The sequence below is a fragment of the Capra hircus genome, chromosome 1, assembly GCF_001704415.2.
Source record: "Capra hircus breed San Clemente chromosome 1, ASM170441v1, whole genome shotgun sequence".
In the NCBI taxonomy this organism is placed as follows: domain Eukaryota; kingdom Metazoa; phylum Chordata; class Mammalia; order Artiodactyla; family Bovidae; genus Capra; species Capra hircus.
The window spans coordinates 41,332,995-41,356,470 of NC_030808.1; the positions used below are offsets into that span (position 1 = coordinate 41,332,995).

General features: G+C 48.8%; 1 protein-coding gene across 4 annotated transcripts; it reads left to right on the forward strand.

Annotated features, from left to right (window-relative positions):
• KCNE1 (potassium voltage-gated channel subfamily E regulatory subunit 1) lies at positions 5,335–11,815 on the forward strand. 4 transcript variants are annotated; one of them, XM_018056133.1, is made up of 3 exons: positions 5,335–5,441; positions 6,383–6,477; positions 11,182–11,815. In XM_018056133.1, the coding sequence occupies exon 3, from the start codon at positions 11,233–11,235 to the stop codon at positions 11,620–11,622; it is 390 nt and encodes a 129-aa protein (XP_017911622.1). In that variant the 5' UTR covers positions 5,335–5,441; positions 6,383–6,477; positions 11,182–11,232; the 3' UTR covers positions 11,623–11,815. The 4 variants fall into 4 exon arrangements, with proteins under 4 accessions (XP_017911622.1, XP_005674716.1, XP_005674715.1 ...); XM_005674659.3 differs by lacking the exon at positions 5,335–5,441 and having other exon boundaries at positions 6,079–6,477; positions 11,164–11,815; XM_005674658.3 differs by lacking the exon at positions 5,335–5,441 and having other exon boundaries at positions 6,079–6,477; positions 11,186–11,815.

Genomic DNA, 23,476 nt, shown 5'->3' on the forward strand with positions numbered 1-23,476 from the left:
AGGCAGTCCCTGCTCTAAATCCTAATGTAACAGCCATGAATCACCCAGCATATCAGGGGTCCGGGTGAAATGCTGCCCACGTGTGCCTTTGGGGTAAGGGGTGGGGAGAGTCATAGCTTTTCTCAGATTCCCAAAAGAATCCTGAAAATTCAAGAACCATTGCTCTGAAAGGATGAACAGAACATATACATCAGTTCAGTTCAGTTCAGTTCAGTTACTCAGTTGTGTCCGACTCTGCGACCCTCTGGACTGCAGCACACCAGGCCTCCCTGTCCATCACCAACTCCCGGAGTATACTCAAACTCATGTCCATCACATTGATGAGGCCATCCAACCAGCTCATCCTCTGTCATCCCCTTCTCCTCCCACCTTCAGTCTTTCCCAGCATCAGGGTCTTTTCCAAGGAACAGCCAGAGAAAAGTCTTTTGCAGAAACTTTGTTCTGGAAGGGACAAACTGAATACCCACAAAACCAGGCAGGACATTCCATAATGTCCTGGAAGCAGGCAGGCCTACTAAGTGTCCTTATTAGTGAAAGTGTTAGTCAGTCCATGTCTGACTCCTTGAGACCCCATGGAATTCTCCAGGCAAGAATACTGGAGTGAGTAGCCATTCTCTTCTCCAGTGGATCTTCCCGACTCAGGGATCGAACCCGGGTCTCCTGCATTGCAGGCGGATTCTTTACTGTCTGAGCCACCAAGGAAGCCTCAGGGAGAACACAGAGTTTGCATTTTTCTGGAAAGGGGCTGTGCCATTAACTCCTGTCACTTGCGGTTCTGATAAATACGGGCATGAAGTTTCTAGATCCATTGGGTTTGATGAGAGAAGCCAAACGTCTGGATATTTAGCATACGAGCTCTCAATTTTTTTAATCTAAAAAAACAATTCAGAATTAAAGCAATCAAACAGACCCTCTGCCTGGAGGCTTGAACTGGCCTGCATTCCCTCTTCTAAGACTTTTGCAGAAGATCTGGGATTTGACCAAGTCCTGAACCCCAGTTGGAGGATGATCATCGACCTGTAGTTTGGGAAGCTGGAAGCAGTGGGCCAAACCTGAGGAAGGGTGTGGGGCAGGGGAAAATATGGGCTGTGCACAGAGGGGCTGCATCTGCTGCTCCGGGAGCTCAGAGGAGCAGAGAGGTTGGAAATGAAGTCAGGGAGCTGAAATGGCCTATAGCCGGCCCCGAGCAGGCTGGGGATGGTTTCTTTTTGGACCAGGAGCAGCCTTTGAGAGGGTGTTAGGAAAATGCTGCCATTGGGAAAGATGCATCTTATGGGAAGGACTCCCGAAGAGGAACCCCAGGGGGAAACTGAAGCTGGCCTCCTGTGACCATATGAATCAGATGCGAGATGTTGGCTAAAGGAAGAGAGACAGATAAGATGTGAGCACCTAGTGGCCAGCAGAGAAGACATGAACAGGTTCAATTCATCGGTGAGGGATGCTGACACGGCGGGAGCAGCACTGGCGGGGACAGTGTCAGGTCCCAGATGGCATCTCCAGGCTCTCGTCCACCATTCTGCATCTTCCCACCTGTCACCAGAGGCAGGACAGGGACTTCAATGTCCTCCTCCTCCTCCTTGTCCTTCTTGGGGGGAGGAAGTATTACAATTTCAGCACAATGCAGCACCTAGCTTATGCCCTGCAGCTGCTCTAGAAAAGTTGCTGGCTTTCCAGGCATTCTTATTGAGAAGTGAGAGCTGCACCTGGGGATAGTAGCAGCCCTGGGGAATGGGTCAAAAAGCAAGAAGGAAGGGGACCTCAGGGGAGGGAATGTCCCCAGGTTAATGCCGGGGCATCTGGACACCCACAGGACTGCAGCCAGGGGGAGCAGAGCTGTCTGCATGACGGCAGGCTCCATGTGTGCGTCCAGGGTGGGTTCCGACGAAGACGGTCCTCTCTGGTGAGGGTGGCAGCGTGTGGAAAGGGTTGGGAGCATGACCATGCTCTCCAAGCTGTGAGCTGAAATTTGTGATCTCTCTCAGAAAGAATGAGAAGTGGCCGGAGCTCTGGCCTCGGATGTCCTCCGCATTGAGGTGGAATGCAGGAAGAAGAGGGATAAATCCACCGAAAGGAGCAAGGCTCAAGTCTGTAGACCTTCTTCCTGAGACCAAGGAGAAGGGAAAAGGTGGAAGAGCCAGAGAAGAGAAAAAATAAGGAAATGACTCACGGACTCTGCAGCTCTGTTGTTAAGATTGTTAAAGGCCAATCATACCTGTTAAATGGGAAGAGGCAAACATGAAAGAGTAAAAGAAGAAGGAAAGAAAAGAAGCCACTTCAAGTTCGCCAAAGGCAACAATAGACACTCTTTCTCATCCGTAATCATGTTTTATCATTACAAACAGGAAATGATAGCAACAGTACCACCAGCAATAAAATGATTCATCACAGGTGGGATGGAGAGAACCGGAGTGAGAAATAAGGACGTCAGCGTTCATTAGAACTCTGTGCTTGCCCTCACACAGAGTGGAGCCTACTGTGCAGCGGAGAGGACTCACCAGTCACCCAGCTACTGTGCAGACTCCATATTTGTATGGTTGGAAATGTCTTCAAAAAGGTATTCTGTGAATGGCAATATTATTTTTCCCATGCCCCTCGGCATGCAGGATCTTAGATCCTCCCCCTGGGATTGAACCTGGGCCCCCTGCAATGGAAGCAAGCACAGGGTCCTAATCAGTGGGGATGTTCTTATCTCTCTCTCTGATTCCATCCCACGTGTGAGGAATTACTTTTTTGCTGATAATACTGTCAAAGGTTGAGACATTGCCCCAACCCCTGACAGGGAGGGGTCTCTGCAGATGTTCTGGGGTGCTCCATCCATGCATGCTCACCTGGTCCACAGGTTATTACTGAAAAGGGGAGCAAAGTTCAAGAGGACAAAGAGTTTTGCTTTAATGATCTATTTTTTTCCTTCTTGGTGTGGAGTTCTTTGTGAAAAGGTAAGCAAAAAAAAAAAAATACTACATACATACAGCATGACCTTGAGGGAGTAGAATCTAGGGAATTTTCGGATATAGTTTATGTATTTTTCCTAAATATTAAAGAATATAGTTGATGCAAAAAAAGGAAAGGAAAACAGAATGGTATAAATATGAAAATGAATCCAATGGAAGCCATCAGTAGCAGATAATATTAAGATTGTGGTATGCTTTCTTACAGTCTTTTGAAATAATGCAAAGAAAGTAGGGGAAACCACTAGACCATTCAGGTACAACCTAAATCAAATCCCTTATGGTTATACCATGGAGGTGATGAATAGATTCAAGGGACTATATCTGGTAGACAGAGTGCCTGAAGAGCTATGGACTGAGGTTTGTAACATTGTACAGGAGGTGGTGACCAAAAGCATTCAAAGAAAAAGAAATGCAAGAAGGCAAAATGGATTTTTGATGAGACCTTACAAACAGCTAGGAAGAGAAGTGAAAGGCAAAGAAAAAAGAGAGAGATATACCCAACTGAAATATCAAGGAGAAATAAGAAAATCTTCTTAAATGAACAATGCAAAGAAATAAAGGAAAACAATAGAATGGGAAAGACTAGAGATTTCTTTAAGAAAACTGGAGATACCAAAAGAACATTTCATGCAAAGATGGGCTCAATGTACCATTTAGGGTTTGCATTTTTCACTTAACAGTACAAACTATTTGTAAACATTGTCCCCCACGTTGTTACCAGCTATTTGTAAGCATTATACTAATGACCACATACAATATTCCAGTGTATAGGATAACATTCTAAAATACCTACCATAATGCAACCACTTTTCTATTTTGAGACACTTAGATTCTAGTTATTTAAAGTAAAACTGCAAAGAACTTTTCTAAGCATAAAGCTATTCTACAATTCAGATTCCCACCATGGAATAGATTTCACACAGTATAAGTGCACATCAAGGCCATGGACCCTCGAGGACTTTCCAGAGTGGCTGTATGAGTTTAGACTAGAAACCATGGCGCAGGGTAGTGCCAGCTTCACTTGTACCCACTGGGCTGTGTCCTAAGGTGCCACACCCTTGGACCGCTTACCAGAGCCTTCAGCGGGGTCTTCCCCAAGAGAATTCCCAGGTGGAGACTCAAGAAGTGACTGGCATCCTTGAAGGCTTTAGGCACAGGAGAAAATGTCTTGTATCTCTAGGTCAAGAATCTAATTTCTCTGCTTCCTGCTTGCAGACTGCAAGCCTGGACCTTGTTCCCTAGTGCTTTCAAAGGACTGTCATTTAGGAACTGCCCCTCTCAAGCTGGTCTCCCCCACCGCCTCCAGGCTAATGGGCAGCTGCTGGGAGATTTGCCTGGAGGTTACTGGGACCATGGCTTAGTTTTTGCCCCTGATGGCCCCAAAGTCTGTTCCCCATCACCTCAGGAACAGGGGCGGGCTGGGTCTGGGCTGCCAAGGCATGAGTGGCTCCAGTCACACCTGTGCACCCTCCTACAATGTCCCTCTCCTGTTTGGTCCACAGCTGCACCCTGAACTCAGGACAGGACACCTGGTCAGTAGGTGCTCAATAAAAGCTTGCTGAATAGGTACATGGCCACTAGTGTGTTTCAACTGATGCTTTGGAACTGTGGTGTTGGAGAAGACTCTTGAGAGTCCCTTGGACTACAAGGAGATCCAGCCAGTCCATCCCAAAGGAAATCAGTCCTGAATATTCACTGGAAGGACTGATGCTGAAGGTGAAACTCCAATCCTTTGACCACCTGATGCGAAGAGCTGACTCCTTGGAAAAGACCCTGATGCTGGGAAAGATTGAAGGCAGAAGGAAAAGGGGACGACAGTGGATGAGATGGTTAGATGGCATCACCGACTCGATGGACATGAGTTTGAGTAGGCCCCGGGGAGTTTGTGATGGACACGGAGGCTTACTGTGCTGCAGTCCATGGGGTCGCAAAGAGTCAGACACGGCGGAGTGACTGAACTGACTGACTGGGCACAGTTAGCAAGGGTCAGCTGGGGTTTTGAAAAGCGTCCTTGAAGTGATTGTTTGGAGCTGTTTGCAAAGGAGTTTAGTGAGTGTCTGGCCGAGAGTAGGGGGTCTCCGGGACTGACTTCTCTTGGCCACTCTGGCTTCTTGTTTGCCAACTCCACCCCCCACTCCCCACTCCCAGGAAGGTCTAGCTGTCGGGCAGTCCTGCTGGCTGGCAGTTCTAATACAAACTCTCGGCGGGCTCTGCGCCTACTCCGAGTGCCAGAGCATTTGCTGGGGCTAAACACAGGGTGCGGAGGATCGGGCTGACCCCGGGGCTGGACCGAAGTGGCCCGGGGGCCGCGGTTCCGGCCGGGACGCGCGGGGATGGGGCGGGGCGCCCTGTGGCTCCGAAGGCCCCGCCCGCCCCGCCGCGCGCTCCCCGGGCGAGCGCGCTGCCTGCCGCGCGGTTTTCGGTGCCCTGCGCTCGGCCTGCGCGGACCCGGCTAGGCAGGCACCCGGCTCGCTCCGAGCCTCAGACCCGGTAAGTCAAGGGCTCCTGCTTCCCGGCTTCTCGCCTCGCGGAGCGCGATGCCCTAAATCGGGCGACCCTGAGGGGAGAGTCCAGGCACAGGGTCTCAGCCCCTCTGGGCCGCTGCTGGTGACCTCAGGCAGGGGGCACCGCGACCCCCGGGCTCACGCCTTCTTCCTCTCTGTCCTCTTCACTTCTAGAACTTATGCAGAGAAAAATCATCTCAGGGCCCCGTTATTATTAAATGATAGTCGTTCCTGTAGAAGGTTGGGGAAATACTTAAAGGCATCCAAAGAAAACTAAAACCGCCCACAATCTTAGCCCTCGCTTGGGTTCAGAGACCTCCAGATCAGGCAAGACGCATACACACCGGCCTCAAAGGGGACTTTTTCCTTTTGGGGGACTAGAAAAGTTCTTGGGCTTTGGCATGTCCCCAGGGAAAAGGCATGGGACACGGAAAACATTACTGATATCTGATCTTGATTTTAAGTGTGGGAAGTCTGGAACTTTTAGAAGAAAGTTGACCTGGTACCAATCACCTGTTATGTGCGCAGGCTATCAGGTGCTAACCCACCCACCTGATCCCCATCACTCCCAAGCTCCACCCCTGATTTTTTTAGACTGCTGTACCTGAACTGACCGTTTGAGTCCCCTTTCAGGTTAAGAAGGAGCTTCCAGCTCCATAAAGGAAGGGCTCGTCAATAACTACAGCTGTTACTTGTGGTCAGGGTGATGGGGAACTTTGCTGTGGTTGGCCACTGCTTTAAATCATGTGATCAGTAAATGGCCAGCAGATGCAGCGGACTCTGATCTATGGGCTTCTAACCAGGGTGCAAAACCCTTTGGCTTGCTCTGGTCTGTTTCATGCTGCCCATCAGAGATGAGCTGAGGTTGGGTCTGAGGAAGTCAACCTTGGTTTCCAGAATATTCAGGTTATCTCTGGCTTTTGATAGGTTCTGAGGAAGCGGATTGTTTTGAAAATAAAGCACACCGTGAAGACCTCCAAGGAACTCGCTCTTGTCATCTCAAGTCTCTGAAGGCAGAGCTGGTGAGACAGTTTCTGTGTGTTTTGGGCTTTCTGGGAGTTGAATGTGACACTTACCCAAGTATTCATGCATGCATGGCTGCATCTGTGAGTATTTACTCTGTTCCTGCCATATGCCAGACATCATTCTAGTCTTTGGAGTACATGGGAACAAGACAGGCAAAGATCCTTGCCCTCCAAAGCCCTCCAAAGATAGGGAGGCCAAACAATAAACAATGAACACAAGAATCAAGAAAACTATACTGGGTGCAGTTGAGAAGTACTATGGGAAAAGGCAGAGCAAGATAAGAGTTACGGGAAATGGAAGGGCGGAGTGGAAGTTTTGCTGTATTATTGACAATTACTGATGGTCTTAAACCTTTTTAGGAAAAGAAGAGTTGCATATATATATATATATAACTATATTAATATTATATATAATTCATGCTATATAATATAATATACAACTATATTAACATAAAGTTTAATACATAAATAATACTAATTAACTATACATAAAAATAATTTAAATTTTATTACATTAAAACAGACTACATTGAAAGAGGTTTTCATTTGGTTACCCATTAAGCTCTTTCCAGTGTGAATTCTACTTTATTGGTTATTTGCTCCTCACATTCATGTCGCAGTTGATTGCACTTTCCTATTTAATTCAGCAAACCCTTACTGAATCATTCTGGAGGTGTGAGTGAGGTCAAGGTGGACAAGACAGTCTCTGACCTTACTGAGCCCCCTGGAAATGCACAGAAATGTCTACAAAGGATTGCAACACAACTTAGAATCTGGGCAGTAGAGACAGGGCACTATAACGGCCCAAAATAGGGGAGGGGACTTCTTAAAGGGGCCTCACTGGTTGGCATAGACATGTGCTATGGTGGACCCATGGAATTTTGACAATCAAACACGGGGGGCTCGCCTCTTTTGCAGAGACACCAGCAAAAGTAAAAGACAGGTAACCTGTGGGCTCGTTCCATGCCTCCCTTAAACCCGGTAGTACAGTCAGGGGGAATCCCATTAACCTCACTTTTCAGATGAGGAAACTGGGGCTCCCCGAGTTCATTTAATTTGCTGCAGGTGAGATTCTTCCTTCTCTGCGACTTCAGGTGTCCTCCCAGAGAATGCCCTTCCATTCTCCATGCCAAAAGGCTCGTCCTTTACACATGCAGAGTTTGACCCGGTCCCTCTCATCAGCTCCCTGGTTCCCATCTCCACCCTTCACACCTCAGAGTTCCTCTCTGTAACCCACAGAGAGGTCTGAGAAGCTCTTGGTCCTATGACCAGACTCAAGAGCCAGCACGGAGTCCTTTTCCAATCTTTGAGGGCAGTCGGATGTCGTGCCTCTGTACAGGTTTCATCCTGATAGTTTGAGACTGTGAGAGGGAAGGAGGTAAATAGCCCAAAACAAAGCCAGCTGACTGCCTGGAAGGGTCTGAGCCCCCGTTGGCTTCTTTGCTGCCAAGAGGCAATTTGGACATTCGGTGTTCAGTCACCCGGTCATGTCTGACTCTTTGCGACCCCTATAGACTCCAGCATGCCAGGTTTCTCTGTCCTTCACTATCTCCTGGAATTTGCTCAAATTCATGTCCATTGAGTTGGTGATACCATCTAACCATCTAATCCTTTGCCACTCTCTTCTCCTCATGGCCTCAATCTTTCCCAGCATCAGGGTCTTTTCCAATGAGTCAGCTCTTCGCATCAGGTGGCGAGAGTATTAGAGCCTCAGCTTCAGCATCAGTCCTTCCAATGAATATGCAGAGTTGATTTCCTTTAGGATGGACTGGTTTGATCTCTTTGGACATACTGTTGTGATAAAGATGAAAACAGTTGGAAATTTCCTCACCAAATTCTTGACTCAGTAAGATCCTGTTCACCCAAATGAAGCTTATCCGTAATTGTTTGTCCTTAGTTCTGCTTCCTGAAGCAAAGAATGTTGATTTCAAAACTGGTTGCTCTTTCGAGGAAAGGCTTAGGTAATGCTGTCAAGCGTGACAGGAATGTCACCCCCATCCCACCTAGATAAGTCCACTAAGGTCCCCAGGAGCCTCCTGGTTTCACTAGAACTGAGCCAGGGCTGGAATTTGTATCCCTGACCTTCCTCCTTCCTGGACTCCACCCCAGAATCTGGCCCTTTCAGCAGAGAGCTTGGAGTCAGCCACAAAAGCCCTTTCAGTAAACGCGTAGGAAAGAGTGAGAGATGCAGTGCTGGGAAAACTGCTCTAAAGGCCTGTTATCAGTGCTGATATGTGACAGAGCCGGAACTCCAGGGAAAAATGCAGAAGGTGAGGCTTGTGCCGGGAATACAGTGACATCACTTGCTGCCCCCACTTCCCCCGGGTACGGGGGGCAGTGCTGGAGGCCTGCTTGGTTTCCATTTGCAACTGTTCAGCTCATCCCAGCAGCCCACAGTCATGAATCCTGAGTGAGTCTCAGTGGACCAGAAGCCCTGGGACTAAGCTTTGGGGAAAAAAAAAAAATTGCACTAACCTTGACTGGACAGCAAGGAGATCCAACCAGTTCATCCTAAAGGAAATCAACCCTAAATATTCACTGGAAGGACTGATGCTGAAACTGAAGCTCCAATACTTTGGCCACCTGCTGAGAAGAGCCGACTCATTGGGAAAGACCCTGAGGCTGGGAAAGATTGAAGGCAGGAGAAGGGGGTGACAGAGGATGAGATGTTGGATGGCATCACTGACACGATGGACATGACTTTGAGCAAACTTCAGGAGATGGTGATGGGCAGGGAAGGCTGACATGCTGCAGTCCATGGGGTCTCAAAGAGTTAGACATGACTTAGCAACTGAACAACAAACCTTGATTAGGGGCAGTGAGACCCTATGATAGGTCTCAAACCCAGGCAGAAGCAGAAACTTCTGGAACCAACCCTCCCCTCTTTCTGGGCCCAATATGGCCAGTTTGAAAATGTTCAGCACAAGCTGAGTATCAAGCTGGTTGTGTTTGGAGTTGGACCTTCCTGATTCCTGCTGCTTCTGCCTCCTCCAGCCCCATATTCCCTGAGCGAGATACAAAAAGCTGTGGTTCTCCCTGGTCCAGGAGAGGGTTCTTCTGTTGCCTATTTAGATCAGAAGCCACTCCCCACTTGGGTAGACCCAGTTTTATCTGATACAGTGACTGGCTTCTCAGTTTCTTTGAGCAAAAACAGATCCACCTTCTCTCTGCAAGATCCGGAGAACTCCCTTTTCTGCGCTAATAAAATGTGAGTACATGGCTAAAAGATTAAAAGTTTACAGATGCATTTTTGATAGGAGATATGACCTCGAGCAAGTCAGCTCATGTCTATTCAGCCCAGTTTTCTATAAAGTTAAGGTCGTTGAATCAGCTGGTCTCCAGATCCACTGGAGTCCGACAGTCTTAACTGTGGCCACCAGGCAGTGCTTTGGCATGATAATGGATGTGAACTTAGGGAATGGGCCATAAGCCCCCAGCTGTCGTGCAGATTAGGTTCTGTGTCATTTGTACTGTGCTGATTATTAGAGGATGTTGCCAAACTCATCTTGTGACTCATTATGCAAACACACCATGTGACTCAGCAGGCAAGCCTTGGGGGCACAGAAGGCATTTAGCAAAAGCAATACGATAAAAGTGTAAAGTCAGAAGAGACTTTTTGTTAAAAATGACAGCATTTTTATTTGAAAGGCAGTTAGTTCATTTGGCTTTTCTGGTTTGCCATCAAGTTCCGACAGGCTCAGCAGAGATGCCAGCGTGAGTTCAGATGGGGGCAGCTGAGGTCACGGTGATGACTTAGGAATTTTTCTCCAAAACTCCTGTTCAGGTTGTATGATGGATGCACAAGACTGAAAAAGAAAATCCGAAAAACAAATAGGATTAGAAAATTATGCTATGAAATTGCTGTTTCTCTTCTTATAAAGTTCTTCCAGGTATTCAGGGAGCACAATGCATTGATTGGTCAGTTTCCTAAGGGTTAGGGTTCTCGGTCAGGGCTACTAAGTAGGATCACCTGGGAAGTTTGGAAAAGTCACAGTGCCAGACAGGAACCCAGGCCAATAGTCTCTCTTTCTCTTCTTTATAAGGCCACTGCCTTGTCAGATTAGGGCCTTACCTTCAGGACCATACCTAGGTGGCTCAGTGGTGAAGATTCCACCTGCCAATGCAAGAAACCCAGGAGACGCAAATTTGACCCCTGGGTTGGGACAATCCTCTGGAGTGGGAAATGGCAACCCGCTCCAGTATTCTTGCCTGGAAAATTCCATGGACAGAAGTGCCTGGCAGCTGTAGTCCCTGGGGTTGCAAAGAGTCAGACACAACTGAGCCACTGAGCATACACGCACAACCTTAATTAGCTCCCAAAGACCCCACCTCCAGCCACGTTAGGGGTTGCGGCTTGAACATATGAATTGAGGGGGACACAGTTTGGTCCACAGCACGTAAACTAAAAGATACACCTATCACGCCCTGTGATATGTGCATTCAAGGAACTCTTTCTGCTGTGGTGGCAGGGGCTGGAAATGGTGAATAGAAATAAACGTGAATCAATTAATCGTTTGACCAATCAAGAGAGGGCACTGTGCAGATCCCAGGTGGCACAACCCATAACAGACAAGTGTGGTTAGGGTACCCCGTCACTGGGATTTTTAAAAACTCTGTGCAGTGTGCATGTGGTGGTGGTGGCAGGGGGTGGGTTTGGAGCCAGTCCATATTTTGTGATTTCAGGTTGCACTTTTCTTTAAGACAGTTTTCCTGGGAAGTTCACCCTCCGGGAGTGAAACCTTGACTCTCAGGATGATCCTGTCTAACGCCACGGCCGTGACACCTGTGCTGACCAAGTTATGGCAGGGGACAGTTCAACAGGGCGGCAACACGTCTGGGCTGGCCCGCAGGTTCCCAGGCCACGAGGACGGCAAGCTGGCAGCGCTCTACATCCTCATGGTCCTCGGCTTTTTTGGCTTCTTCACCCTGGGCATCATGCTGAGTTACATCCGCTCCAAGAAACTGGAGCACTCCCATGACCCATACAACGTGTACATTGAGTCTGACACTTGGCAGGAGCAGGACAAGGCGTACTTCCAGGCCCGGATTCTGGAGAGCTGCAGGGCGTGTTACGTCATTGAGAACCAACTGGCTGTAGAGCGACCCAGTGCATACCTTCCTGAGATGAAGCGGTCGTCCTGACCCCAGGACCAGTCAAAACTGGACAGAGCCTCCCTGATGAGCTGATTTTTCTAATCACATGTTCCTTATTTTCTTTATTGTATGAGTATAATTGGGGTTTTTGTCTATCATAAGGGGTGAAAGGGGGATTTAATATCACTATATTTCTAAAATCACATTCCTTCTATAATAGATTGTCAGTAATTCCCCAGTATCCGTGACTGCCTTGTTAATTGCAGCAAAATCTCCGCAATCATGGCCTCTGAAAATATGAGCCATGTTTCCCTGACTCCCTTGCAGCTAGCAAGGTCATGTGTATGAAATTCTGGCCAGCAGAAGGGGGAGTGATGAGTGCAGTTTCCCAATGAGCCTTGAAAAGGAAAGCATATGTCCCCCAGCCCCCTTTCTCCTTTCCCACTGACTGGGACATGGATGAGGTGGTGAGCCAGCTTTGAGTCTGGAAAAGGACTGTGTTTTTGCAGATGGCAGAGCAACAGGAGTCTGGGTCCCTGGGCAATGGCATGGGCCAGGGTCTGGTCAATCACGAGCTCAAACTTCACAAGAATGGGAAACCGCCTCTGATCTTCCTTAAGCCGCTGCCATTTTGGTTTCTGTTAAAGTAACAGAATGAGCTTCCCTAGAGGTTCAGTGGTAAGGAATCTGCCTGCAGTGCAGGAGCCTCAGGAGATGCAGGTTCAGTCCCTGGGTGGGAAGATCCCCTGGAGGAACATGGAAATCCACTCCAGTATTCTTGCCTGGAGAATTCCATGGACAGAGTAATCTGGTGGGCTGCAGTCCATGGGGTTGCAAAGAGTGGGATATGACTGAAGCAACTTAGCGTGCACACACAAAGTGACAGAATCAACATCCTGATGAACACACCTTTCTTATGGGACTGAGACCAAAGGCATAACATTTCCATATTTGTCACAAGCATGCTTTCCCCCCTTGTTGCAGGACATCCTTTGCCCTTTTCACTTGTACCCTCACTACAGAGGCTCCATCCTTTCTCTGCTTTCCTGCCTCCCAATGACCATCCTACACACACTCACACACACCTCCCAAAACACACATAGACACAGGCTCACACCCACAGGTGCACACATGCACACAGAAACACACAGATAGGTAAGGACACACACACACATTTCCTACTCACATAGCTCAATCTCAGTGATGCAGGATTTAGATGCAGGAAAAAAAATTATCCCACTTCAGAATGTGTACCCGGGGGAAGGTTCTCAGTATCATGGTAGGAGGGATGGTGGGCACCCGCTACCTTAAGATCCCCGGGAGGGATTTCCTTGTCCGGCCAGTGGCTAAGACTCTGCGTTACCAAGGTAGGGGGCCGAGGTTCACTCCCTGGTCAGGCAACTAGATCCCACATGCCACAGCTTAGACCCAGAGCAGCCAAAAAAAAAAAAAAAAAGAAAAGACCCGGGGGATGGTGTGGGTGTGGGCAGGGGGCAACCCAGGGGACTGGGGTGGCAGGGCCTTTTGAGGTGATATGCCCACCATGGTTGAATTGTGTTCCCCTCCCCCTCCAAAGACACCTTCAAGTCATAACCCCTGCACCTGTGAATGAGACCTCACCTAGAAATAAGGCCTTTACAGATGTCATCAAGGAAGGTATGGTCATTGTTTCATCACTAAGTCATGTATGGCTTTGTGACCCCCACGGACTATAGCCTTCCAGGCTCCTCTGTCCATTAGCTTTTCCAGGCAAGAATACTCGAGTGGGTTGCTATTTTCTTCAGAGAATCTTCCCCAACAGAGGGATGGCACCCTCTTCTCTGCATTGGCAGGCAGATTCTTTACTGTTGAGTTACCAGGTAGGCCCTAATTCAATACGTCTGATATCCTTATAAACTGAAGTGAAATGAAGTCGCTCAGTCATGTCTGACTCTTTGCAACCCCATGGACTGTAGCCTACCAGCTCCATCTGTGGGATTTTCCAAGCAAGAGAACTGGAGTGGGTTGCCATTTCCTTCTCCAGGAGATCTTCCCGACCCAGGGATTAAACCTGGGTCTCCTGCATCGTAGGCAGACGCTTTACCCTCTGAGCCACCAGGGAGGTCTCTGATGTCCTTATGAGAAGAGGGAAATTCAGGCAGAGACTGGGCGATGCAGTACCCAGGGGACTTCCTCGGGAAGGAAGGACTGCCAAGGGCTGAGGGCCATGACCAGAGCCTGGGAGAGGCAAGGAAGGACTCTCCCAGACAGCCTTTAGGGTAAACATGGCCCCAAGACACTGTGCTTTCACACTTCAGGCCTCCAGAACTGCAGAAACAAGGGGTTTGTACTGACTGAAGCCCCTCAGGTGGAGATTTGTTCCAGCAGCCACCCCCGCTGGAGACAGTGTGTTCCTCTTGGCTCTTCTCCTCACAAGACAGAGATTCCCTTGGACATTTCCCTCCCAACTGGGGGATAGGGAAGGGATTCAGGGGTGGAGGCAGGTGGTACCAGGGACTTGCTCATAGCAGCAGAAAGATACTCATGAGCCTAGCTGAGAAATTCACAGGACATACGCCCTTGGTCTAAGCCTTCTTCCCCAGAGGCCCTGGGTCACCTGCCCCGTCCTGAATACTTGCCTGCCTGGGCATTCCTAAAATGGATGGAATCCTTACATAAAACATACTTGTTAGAAACCTGCATATAAAATAATAAAAATAGTATATAAATGTGTTGTAATAAAAATAAATGCACATAGCATAAATGTGAAGCAATACGCAAGGATTGCAGGTCGCCTTCAAATCGACCATTGGTGCCCAGTCCTTGGAGAGGCAGTGGCGCCCACTCCAGTCCTCTTGCCTGGAAAGTCCCACGGATGGAGGAGCCTGGTGGGCTGCAGTCCATGGGGTCGCTAAGGGTCGGACACGACTGAGCAACTTCACTTTCACTTTTCACTTTTGTGCATTGGAGAAGGAAATGACAACCCACTCCAGTGTTCTTGCCTAGAGCATCCCAGGGACGGGGGAGCCTGGTGGGCTGCCGTCTATGGGGTCACACAGAGTCGGACACGACTGAAGTGACTTAGCAACCCAGTCCTTGTTTCGTGTAATAGACAGTGATTCCTTCGTGAGCTTGAAGGTGGGGTTCCTGACGGAGCATCTCTGAGGCGGAAGCCTGGCAAGGTTACTAGTCTCCAAGAGGAGTGGTTATTTTCATCAGAGTACTTTGAAAATCTAATGAAAACCATGATCACCCCCCTCTCCACACCCCCACCAAGTTTCACACAGATTTTTACCCACTGTCTTGGGGTTCTTGGGCTGCTGGAAGCCCATCTGTGATGGCTGGTATCTCCGGCCCTGTGTGACCGCCCTGCTATGATAGACACAGATGGCCCCTAGTGCAGGAAAGCAGGCTGAGCGCGCAGATTTGGAGAGGGACCCAGAGCGCACGTGGTCCACAATGTGACCCTCAGCGGCAGGCGGACTCGGGGATTCCAGGCACACAGAATAGTTCTTTATCACCGGTTCACTTTCCCCCACTGAGATTCCTGCCCCTTTTAAGGCAGGATTCCTGCCCCATGAGCTATAGTCCTCCCTGTCCTTGAAGGACCAGGCGTTCAACTCACGTCCCCATGTCTATCAAACCTCTTATAAGCCACACAGTGTTCAAATGCTTGTTACCAAATTTAAAATTTTGCTTTAACATGCATGGAGTGCTAACTATGAGCCAGGCACTGTTCTGAGCTCTTTAAAACCAGAATCTCAGTGTTTCGTATGCAATAGTTGATGTGTCCATTGGATAGGACAACAGGAGTTTTGTGGTGATAACATCTTTTTAAAAAATTAGAGTCTTTTAGCATGATCTGTGGTGTGTGTTCTGTTAATAGCATTCTGATACTTTTGAAAAAGTCAATGTGGGTTCTTGGGGGTCTCTGCCCAGGCAGCTCAGGGGCTCTGGAATAAGGAAGTGTGACTGCCTATGGATAAATTCCCATAGACACCCCTGATCCTACAGCAAGAAAGCAAAGGAGCAAGGTCCCAGGTGGAAGACTCCTTTGAAGGGAGGGCTGAGGCTGTCACTGGGTCCCAGGTATTCTCAGCCAGCCAGAAATTCAGGCAGAGTCTCTCTCTCTTTTTTTTAAAATTGTAGTTGATTTATAATGTTGTGTTAATTTTGTTTTACAGCAGAGTGATTCAGTGTTATATATATATACACACATACATACATACATATAGACATTCATTTGGACTTCCCTGGTAGCTCAGCTGGTAAAGAATCCGCCTGCAATGAAGGAGACCTGGGTTCAATCCCTGGGTTGGGAAGATCCCCTGGAGAAGGGCATGGCAACCCACTCCAGTTTCTGGCCTAGAGAATCCCTATGGACAGGGAAGCCTGGTGGGCTATAGTCCATGGGGTTGCAAAGAATTGGACACGACTGAGCGGCTAAACCCAGCCCAGCACAGACGTTCATTCACATATTGTTTTCCATTATGGTTTATCTCAGGGTATTGAATATAGTTCCCTGCACCATGCAGTAGGACCTTGTTGCTTATCAATCCTGTATATAATAGTTTGCCTCTGCTAACTCCAAACTCCCAGTCCATCCCTCTCCCACCCTCTTTCCCCCTTGAAAACCACAAGTCTGATGTCTACATCTGTGAGTCTGCTTCTATTTCGTAAAAAACTTGATTTGTGTCATTTTTAGACTTCATATAATAAGTGATATCACAGAGTATTTGCCTTTCTCTTCCTGACTTCATTTAGTATGACAATCTTTGGGCACCTCCGTGTTGCTACATGGAATGAAAGAATGCTGCTTAATTTCTTTTTAGTGATTGAGTAGTATTCCATTGTATATATGTACCAAATCTTTATCTGTTCATTTGTTGGTAGACATTTAGCTTGTTTCCGTGCCTTGGCTCTTGTGAATAGAGCTGTTATGAACACACAGGGGTGAATGGGTCTTTTTGAATTATAGCTTTGTATATGATTTTTGGGCAGAGTCTTGGTGGACTTGCTGGTTTTGAAGAGAAGTTGGAAATCTGGGTATCATTTGAAATCTCTTGATTTTTAAAGGTTGGTGACTAATTCAATTTTTTAAAAAATGTGTAGGCCAAACAAAATGTGCCCTTGAACTGAATTCTGCTCAAAGACCCACTGACGTACAACCTCTGCTTTGAGGAGGAAGAATAGCCCCAGGCCAGCCCCACCCCACACTTGATAGAAAGCTGAGTCAAGGAGACAATCCTGCCTCTGCGGGGCTGCCCGCCCGGGTGGCAGAAGCAGGCAGGATCCCTGGCGGTAGCTGACGAGGTGTGATCCTGGCCACGGACCCTCAGAGCCCAGTCCCCATGATGAGGGACAGTGCATCGAGCTGTCTTCACTGACACTGCCCATTCAGATGCCAGGCCCCTCACTCTCTTTGGTATATGGTGGTGGTTTAGCCACTAAGTCGTGTCCGACTCTTGTGACCCCACGGACTATAACCTGCCAGGCTCCCCTGTCCGTGGGAGTCTCCAGGCAAGCATACTGGAGTGGGTGGCCATTTCCTTCTCCACTCTTCGGTACAGAAGAGGGCATGAACTCCAGCTTTGCTCTATAGACTCGGAACCAGTTGTGGAATTCGCCCTGAAGAAGTGGACCCACTCTATGAGCAGACAATTCAGGCTTGTGAGCCTCCTACAGGACTGAGGACTCACCATGAGCTGGGCTACACTAGTCAATTCAAAGAATGGCAGGGCACCTCACCTCTGCAGGGGGCACCCAGTCTGGCTGGGTGAACGGCTCCACATTAGGTATCACGTGCGGTTCACTGGACAGCTGGCCTCGGAGAACAAGCTCCCTGAGGGTTAACTGGACCACAGCTCTCACTTCCATGCTGGGGAAACCGAGCCTCAGCGACGTTCAAGGACACATCAAGGCCAGCGGGAGGTGTAATTCCTTAACTTCTGCCCTTGCTGACCAGTCAAGGGCTCCTAGGAGCCTCTGAGGTGGGGAAGGAACGAGGGGCCTCTGACTTTATTCTTTCATACACACTAACTCTATTCGATCATTTTTTATAAGATATCACTTAGTAATATGAGACCATTTACTTTCAAAAACAACCCCAACACCATCTGTACAGTATACCTATAGGTCTGCTTAGACAAGACAGAAGATAGTCCAGCATGCGGGTTGGGACATTAAAAAAAAAATCAGACTGAGCCCCAAAGAAGGCAATTGCAAATTCTGATAATATGACTTGAAATATTATCTTTGCACTGGCTTTGAAATTCAGCCTCCCCTGAGGATACTATAATAATCCGATAGCGGCCATCACAAGAATTAGAAGTAAGCTGACAGGCAGAGAAAATTGTTATGGATTCCACAGTCTTTGAATCTCCAGGCAAGGCTGTGTGGAGAGCAGGTTAATGGCCATGACTCTCTCCAGCGGGAAGCCAGGTCTTAAATCCACATCAGTAGATGGGTTCGCTCTGGACACACAAATGCTGAAAAAAAAATGAGACGTAAATATTAAGTCAGATTAAGGGAGGTAACCAAAGGTTATGAGGATTTGAGAACAGAAGAAACGTACAGCAAGTGAAGGATGGATTAATAACAGGTAGACTGGTAAATTCTTTAACTGATTCCTTGGATATACAAATCTAAATGCAAATACAAAAAGGAGTCAGGGAGTTAGAATCACTGGGCCCTCGGTTTCCTTGGTTGTGTCTACTTAAGGCCACAGGTATCCCAATTATTTCCAGAAATGCTGGGTTTTGTCTGCGGGTGGTGGAGGAAGGTGCTCTGGGTGTGGCTGCCCCCTGGTGGACGCCTTGAGAATTTCTCAATGCGCCGAGATCCCTGAGCACCGGGAGCCAGGCTGGGTGCCGGCTTGGGGCCAGCTGAGGTCCTCCAGGTGGGCTTTTAGACATCTGCAGGAAGCTAGATGTCTACTTACTCTTCAAGTCCAGCGGGACGGTCCAGCGTGGTCATTATTATGAAACAAGAGGGAGAGAGACAGAAGCCAGCCTCTGAAAGGGCCTTCCGAGCAGGGGTCTGGGGGCCCAGAATCCTGAGAAGCCGCTAAGACCCACTTCTCCCTTCCTTGGTGCTAGAACCTCACCCCCTCCTCCTCTCCCACAGTCACTTCACGGCTTTTCGAGCCCTTTGGAACCACCTCTCATCCAGACCTAAGGCCCTTTAACGGTCCAGGCCTGTTGACTGCCAGTCTTCGACAAAGATGCAGAGTAAATTTGGGTACCAGTCACCCAGGTGACCTGGTTCAGACACTCTCATGGTGCGGGGAGGGGGACAGGGAAAGTGGCTGCTTGTCTAGGACCCCGCACTGCCCGCCCACCCCCCTGCCCTCACTGGGCATTGTCCTCTCACCCCGACAGTCCCCAGAAGCAGCTCCTCTCAGAGTACAAACTGGGAGGGAGTGGGAGGAGGTGGGGTCTGGGGGCTGGGCTCACCGCGGGGACGGGGCAGGGGGCTCCCCCAGGATGAGAAGGGCTCTGGGGTAACCTGGCGATGAAAGACCTTAAGGAAGCACGAAGAATGGAGAATGTGGCTTCTTTGGGGACAACCCAGGAGATCCATAGACAGGAACCCAGGTCTCCTGACTGCTTTTTAAAACTTTGTTGTTGCTCCGTCGTGTCCGACTCTGCAGCCCCACGGACTGCAGCACGCCAGGCTTCCCTGTCCTTCACTATCTCCTGGAGTTTAGTCAAACTCATGTCCAAACGGTCAAACTTGTGTCGATGATGCCACCCAACCTTCTCATCCTCTGTCGTCCCCTTCTCCTCCTGCCCTCAAACTTTCCCCGCATCAGGGCCTTTTCCAATGAGACAGTTCTTTGCAAATTAATTAATTTTTTATGGTTTTGTCTGCACTGTGAGGCATGCAGGACCTTAGTGCCCTGACCAGGGATTGAACCCACAGCCCCTGCAGTAGAAGCACAGAGTCTTAGCCACTGGACAGCCAGGGAAGTCCCCCTCACTGCTCTTTTAAAGATCGCTTTTCTGGGAGAATTCAGTGAACCGTCGTGTTAACTTCCTGTGGCTGCCATGAACAGTGGCCATGGAATTGCGTCTTGAAACAACATAAATGTATCCCCTCATGGTTCTAGAGTCCAGAATCCAAAATCTGGCGTTGGCAGGGCCCTGCTCCCTCTGGGGCTCTTGGGGAGGACCGCTCCTGCCTCCTGCAGTTCTGGTGCCTCCTCGGCTCGTGGTCGCATCTCTCCAGCCTCTGTCTCTGTCTCACTGGCCTTCTGTTCTGTGTGTCCCCTCCTCTTCCTGTAAGGACACCACCCTCTTCCAAGATGATCTCATTTAGTTCCTTACCTTAATTACACCCGTAATGACCCGATTTCAACATAAGGGCATATTTTGAGATTCTGGGGAGACATGGATTTTACTCAAGCCACTGTAGTGATTCTGGGCTTCCCTGGTAGCTCAGATGGTAAAGAATCTGCCTGCAATGCAGGAGACTCAGGTTTGACCTCTAGGTCGGGAAGATCCCCTGGAGAAGGGAATGGCTACCCATTCTTGCCTGGAGAATCCCATGGACTGAAGAGCCTGGTGAGCTACAGTCCATGGGGTCGCAAACAGTCAGACACGACTGAGAGACTAACACTTTCACTTTGTGCTTTCACAGTGATTCTAGGCCCTGGGTGTAGACAGTGCCTGCTGCTGCTGCTGCTGCTAAGTCGCCTCAGTTGTGTCCAACTCTGTGCGACCCCATAGACGGCAGCCCTAGCACATAATAAACTCTCAGCATATGTCAGTATCACCTACTTTCACCAGCTGAAAGGTGCTACTATAAACCCAGGTGTGATTTTTCTCCTGTGATGTTATCGCTGCATATTTTCATTCCTCCACCACGGGCCTTATCACTTATTTGTGTCTGATCAGTCAGGGTCCAACAGGAAAAGAGAAACCCCTCTGTGTGTTTTGGCAGAGAAATTAATGGGAAGAAGTGGTTAAGCAGATGTTGAAGAACTGAAAAAGGTGAAAATGGGAAAAGAGACTGAGAAAACAAGGCGGCATTAACAGCACGCAGCAGCCAGCAACCAGAAAGAGTTCCCTGTCTCTTCTTGGAAGGTGATTGCCCTGTCAAACCTCACACAGGTTGCCTGACCCAGGGAATTGAAGGGAAGATTGATTATTTGGGGCTAAAATGTAAACTGACCCATGGGGACTGCTGCTGCTGCTGCTAAGTTGCCTCAGTCGTATCCGACTCTGTGCGACCCCATAGACGGCAGCCCACCAGGGCCCCCTGTCCCTGGGATTCTCCAGGCAAGAACACTGGAGAGGGTTGCCATTTCCTTCTCCAATGCATGAAAGTGAAAAGTGGAAGTGAAGTTGCTCAGTCGTGTCTGACTCTTCACGACCCCATGGACTGCAGCCTAGCAGGCTCCTCCGTCCATGGGATTTTCCAGGCAAGAGTACTGGAGTGGGGTGCCATTGCCTTCTCCACATGGGGACTACTCCTAGGATGTCAGAGGCTCCATGCTGGATATATAGTGGGTGAAACTTCTTGCCTGCTTTACTAAAGTAAATGGTGGACTTTCTGATATTTGTGGCTAAAGGAAAAAAGAAAAGAAAAGAAAAACACCAAAGTTTCAGCTGTTAAGCAACCCCTTGAGAGCTGCCAGGACTGACCCCCTCCTATATGAACTCAAGGAGCAGCTAAGGAAACACACACACACACACACCACACCACCCCCCATGCTGATGCTGCACCAAAGGAGGAAGACAGGGAGAAAGAAAAACATCCGAAGGTTGGGACTTCCCTGGTGGTCCAATGGTTAATACTTCACCTTCCAGTGCAAGGGATACAAGTTCGGTCCCTGGTTGGGGAGCTGAGATCCCACGTGCCTCGGGGCCAAAAAACCAAAACATAAAACAGAATCTATATTGTCACAAATTCAGTAAAGGCTTTAAAAACGGTGGTGGCTTGTGGCTCAGACAGTAAAGAGTCTGCTTGCAATGCAGGGGACCTGAGTTTGATCCCTGGGTCAGGAAGATCCCCTGGAGAAGGGAATGGCAACCCACTCCAATATTCTTGCTTGGAGAATCTCATGGACAGAGGAGCTTGGCGGGCTACAGTCCATGGGGTCGCAAATGAGTCAGACACGACTGGGCAACTAATACTTTCATTTTCACATCAGAAAATCTTCAAACAAAACAAAACATTACCTTGCAGTCAAATCAAAGGGAAGGAGGGGGGCCCATGTGGTGCCTGGAGGAAACAAGATAGCAGGAGTGTTCACAGGATCTTTGGGAGAAATTGAAGCAGGTGGGAAATTGTGTCTTTTGATGAAAACAGAGGAGGATGAGGACATTTGAGGACTGCATTTTTCAAGTCGATTTCTGGGATCAAAGACTTTGGGGACTTAAAAAAGCACTGAGGCCTTCAGGGCATCACTCCCCCACAGCTCATAAAGGTTACAAGATGTCAGGACGTACTGACCTTGGGACAGACTCAGAGCGGACTCACTAACGGCAAATCGCAGCCACTGACCCTGTGCGTGTCCCGATGCTGGACTGCACTTAACTCCGTGGGAGGGCATACCATAAATTCACACCACTGATGAGGTACAGCATCATCAGGGTGTAAAGATGGGGAGGAATATTCTAGACCAGGGTTTGGCCAAGTATGGCCCATAGGCCAAATCTGACCTGCCACCTGTTTTGAAGTTTTTTGTTTGTTGTTTGTTTGGTTTTTGCCTGTGCTGCGTGGCTTATAAGATCTTATTTCCCTGACCAGGGACTGAACCCAGGCCACAGCTGTGGAAGCACTGAGTCCTAACCACGTGAGGCTTCCCTGGTGGCGCAGGGGTGAAGAATCTGCCTTTAATGCAGGAGATGCAAGAAATGTGGGAGACATGGGTTCAGTCCCTGGGTTGGGAAGATCCCTTGGAGAAGGAAATGGCAACCCACTCCAGTGTTCTTGCCTGGAGAATCCCATGGACAGAGGAGCTTAGGTGGCTATGATCCGTGGGGTCCCAAAGTCCAACACATCTCATCAACTAAACCACCACCACCGCCTAATCACTGGACCGCCAGGGGGTCCCTGTTTTTACAAATAAAGTTTTATTGTGACGAAACCGCACATTTATTTACATACTGCTTAAGACGGCATGCCTGCTACAGATACAGAATTGTCTTTGGGACAAAGATCACACTGAATCACAAATCCAAAACTATTGACTATCTGGCCCTTTACAGAAAAGAAACAAAGCTCCCGGGCTCCTGTTCTGGGGCCACCCTGTGGTTTCTGGTGGCTTGGCAATACCCGGTAATGTGGCTCCATGGGGCCCCGAGGAGGCACATCCCGCAGCAGGCAAATACAGGAGCCGCAGGTGAGAGGCTGGTAGGCTCTCTCTGGAGTCAAATGGAGGCAGGCGTGGCCTAAATGTCCTTCACAGTTCTTTGAAGAAGTTTTGCCTGTTAAGCATGGAATAAAAGAATCTGCATTTTTTTAAAAAACTCAATGAGTGTTGAATTATGCACTTCACAATTTTTTTGAGTGCTTTTGTACGCGTCACATGTAAAATTCACATATCTAACCATTGTCCTAGAAAGCATGGAGCAGGCCCCACGGTAAACAGGGCTGTCTCATCATTGCCCTCTATTGAAAACCCTCGGGCTGGCCACCCAGGGAATCATTTTTTGGGGCCGCCCCGCAGGGATGATCTGGTTGCTATAGCAGCCTCTCAGCACAAGGTGGCAGAGCATCCACGGGTACCACGGAGCCCTGGCCCGCAAGAATCCCTGAGTCCAGAGTCCTCAGGAGCCTCCTGGATTGCCCTTGGAGACAGCTAGCGGTGGTCCGGTCAGGAGTGCTGACACTGAACTCCTGAATCAGCAGTTACTGACGGTGCCAAGTCAGAGGGAGAATGAATTACTGCATTTCAAAGGGCCTTCGCAATAAA

Excerpts from the sequence above, each read along its gene's own strand:
- KCNE1 (XM_018056133.1), top strand. The coding sequence starts at position 11,233 with ATGATCCTGTCTAACGCCACGGCCGTGACACCTGTGCTGACCAAGTTA.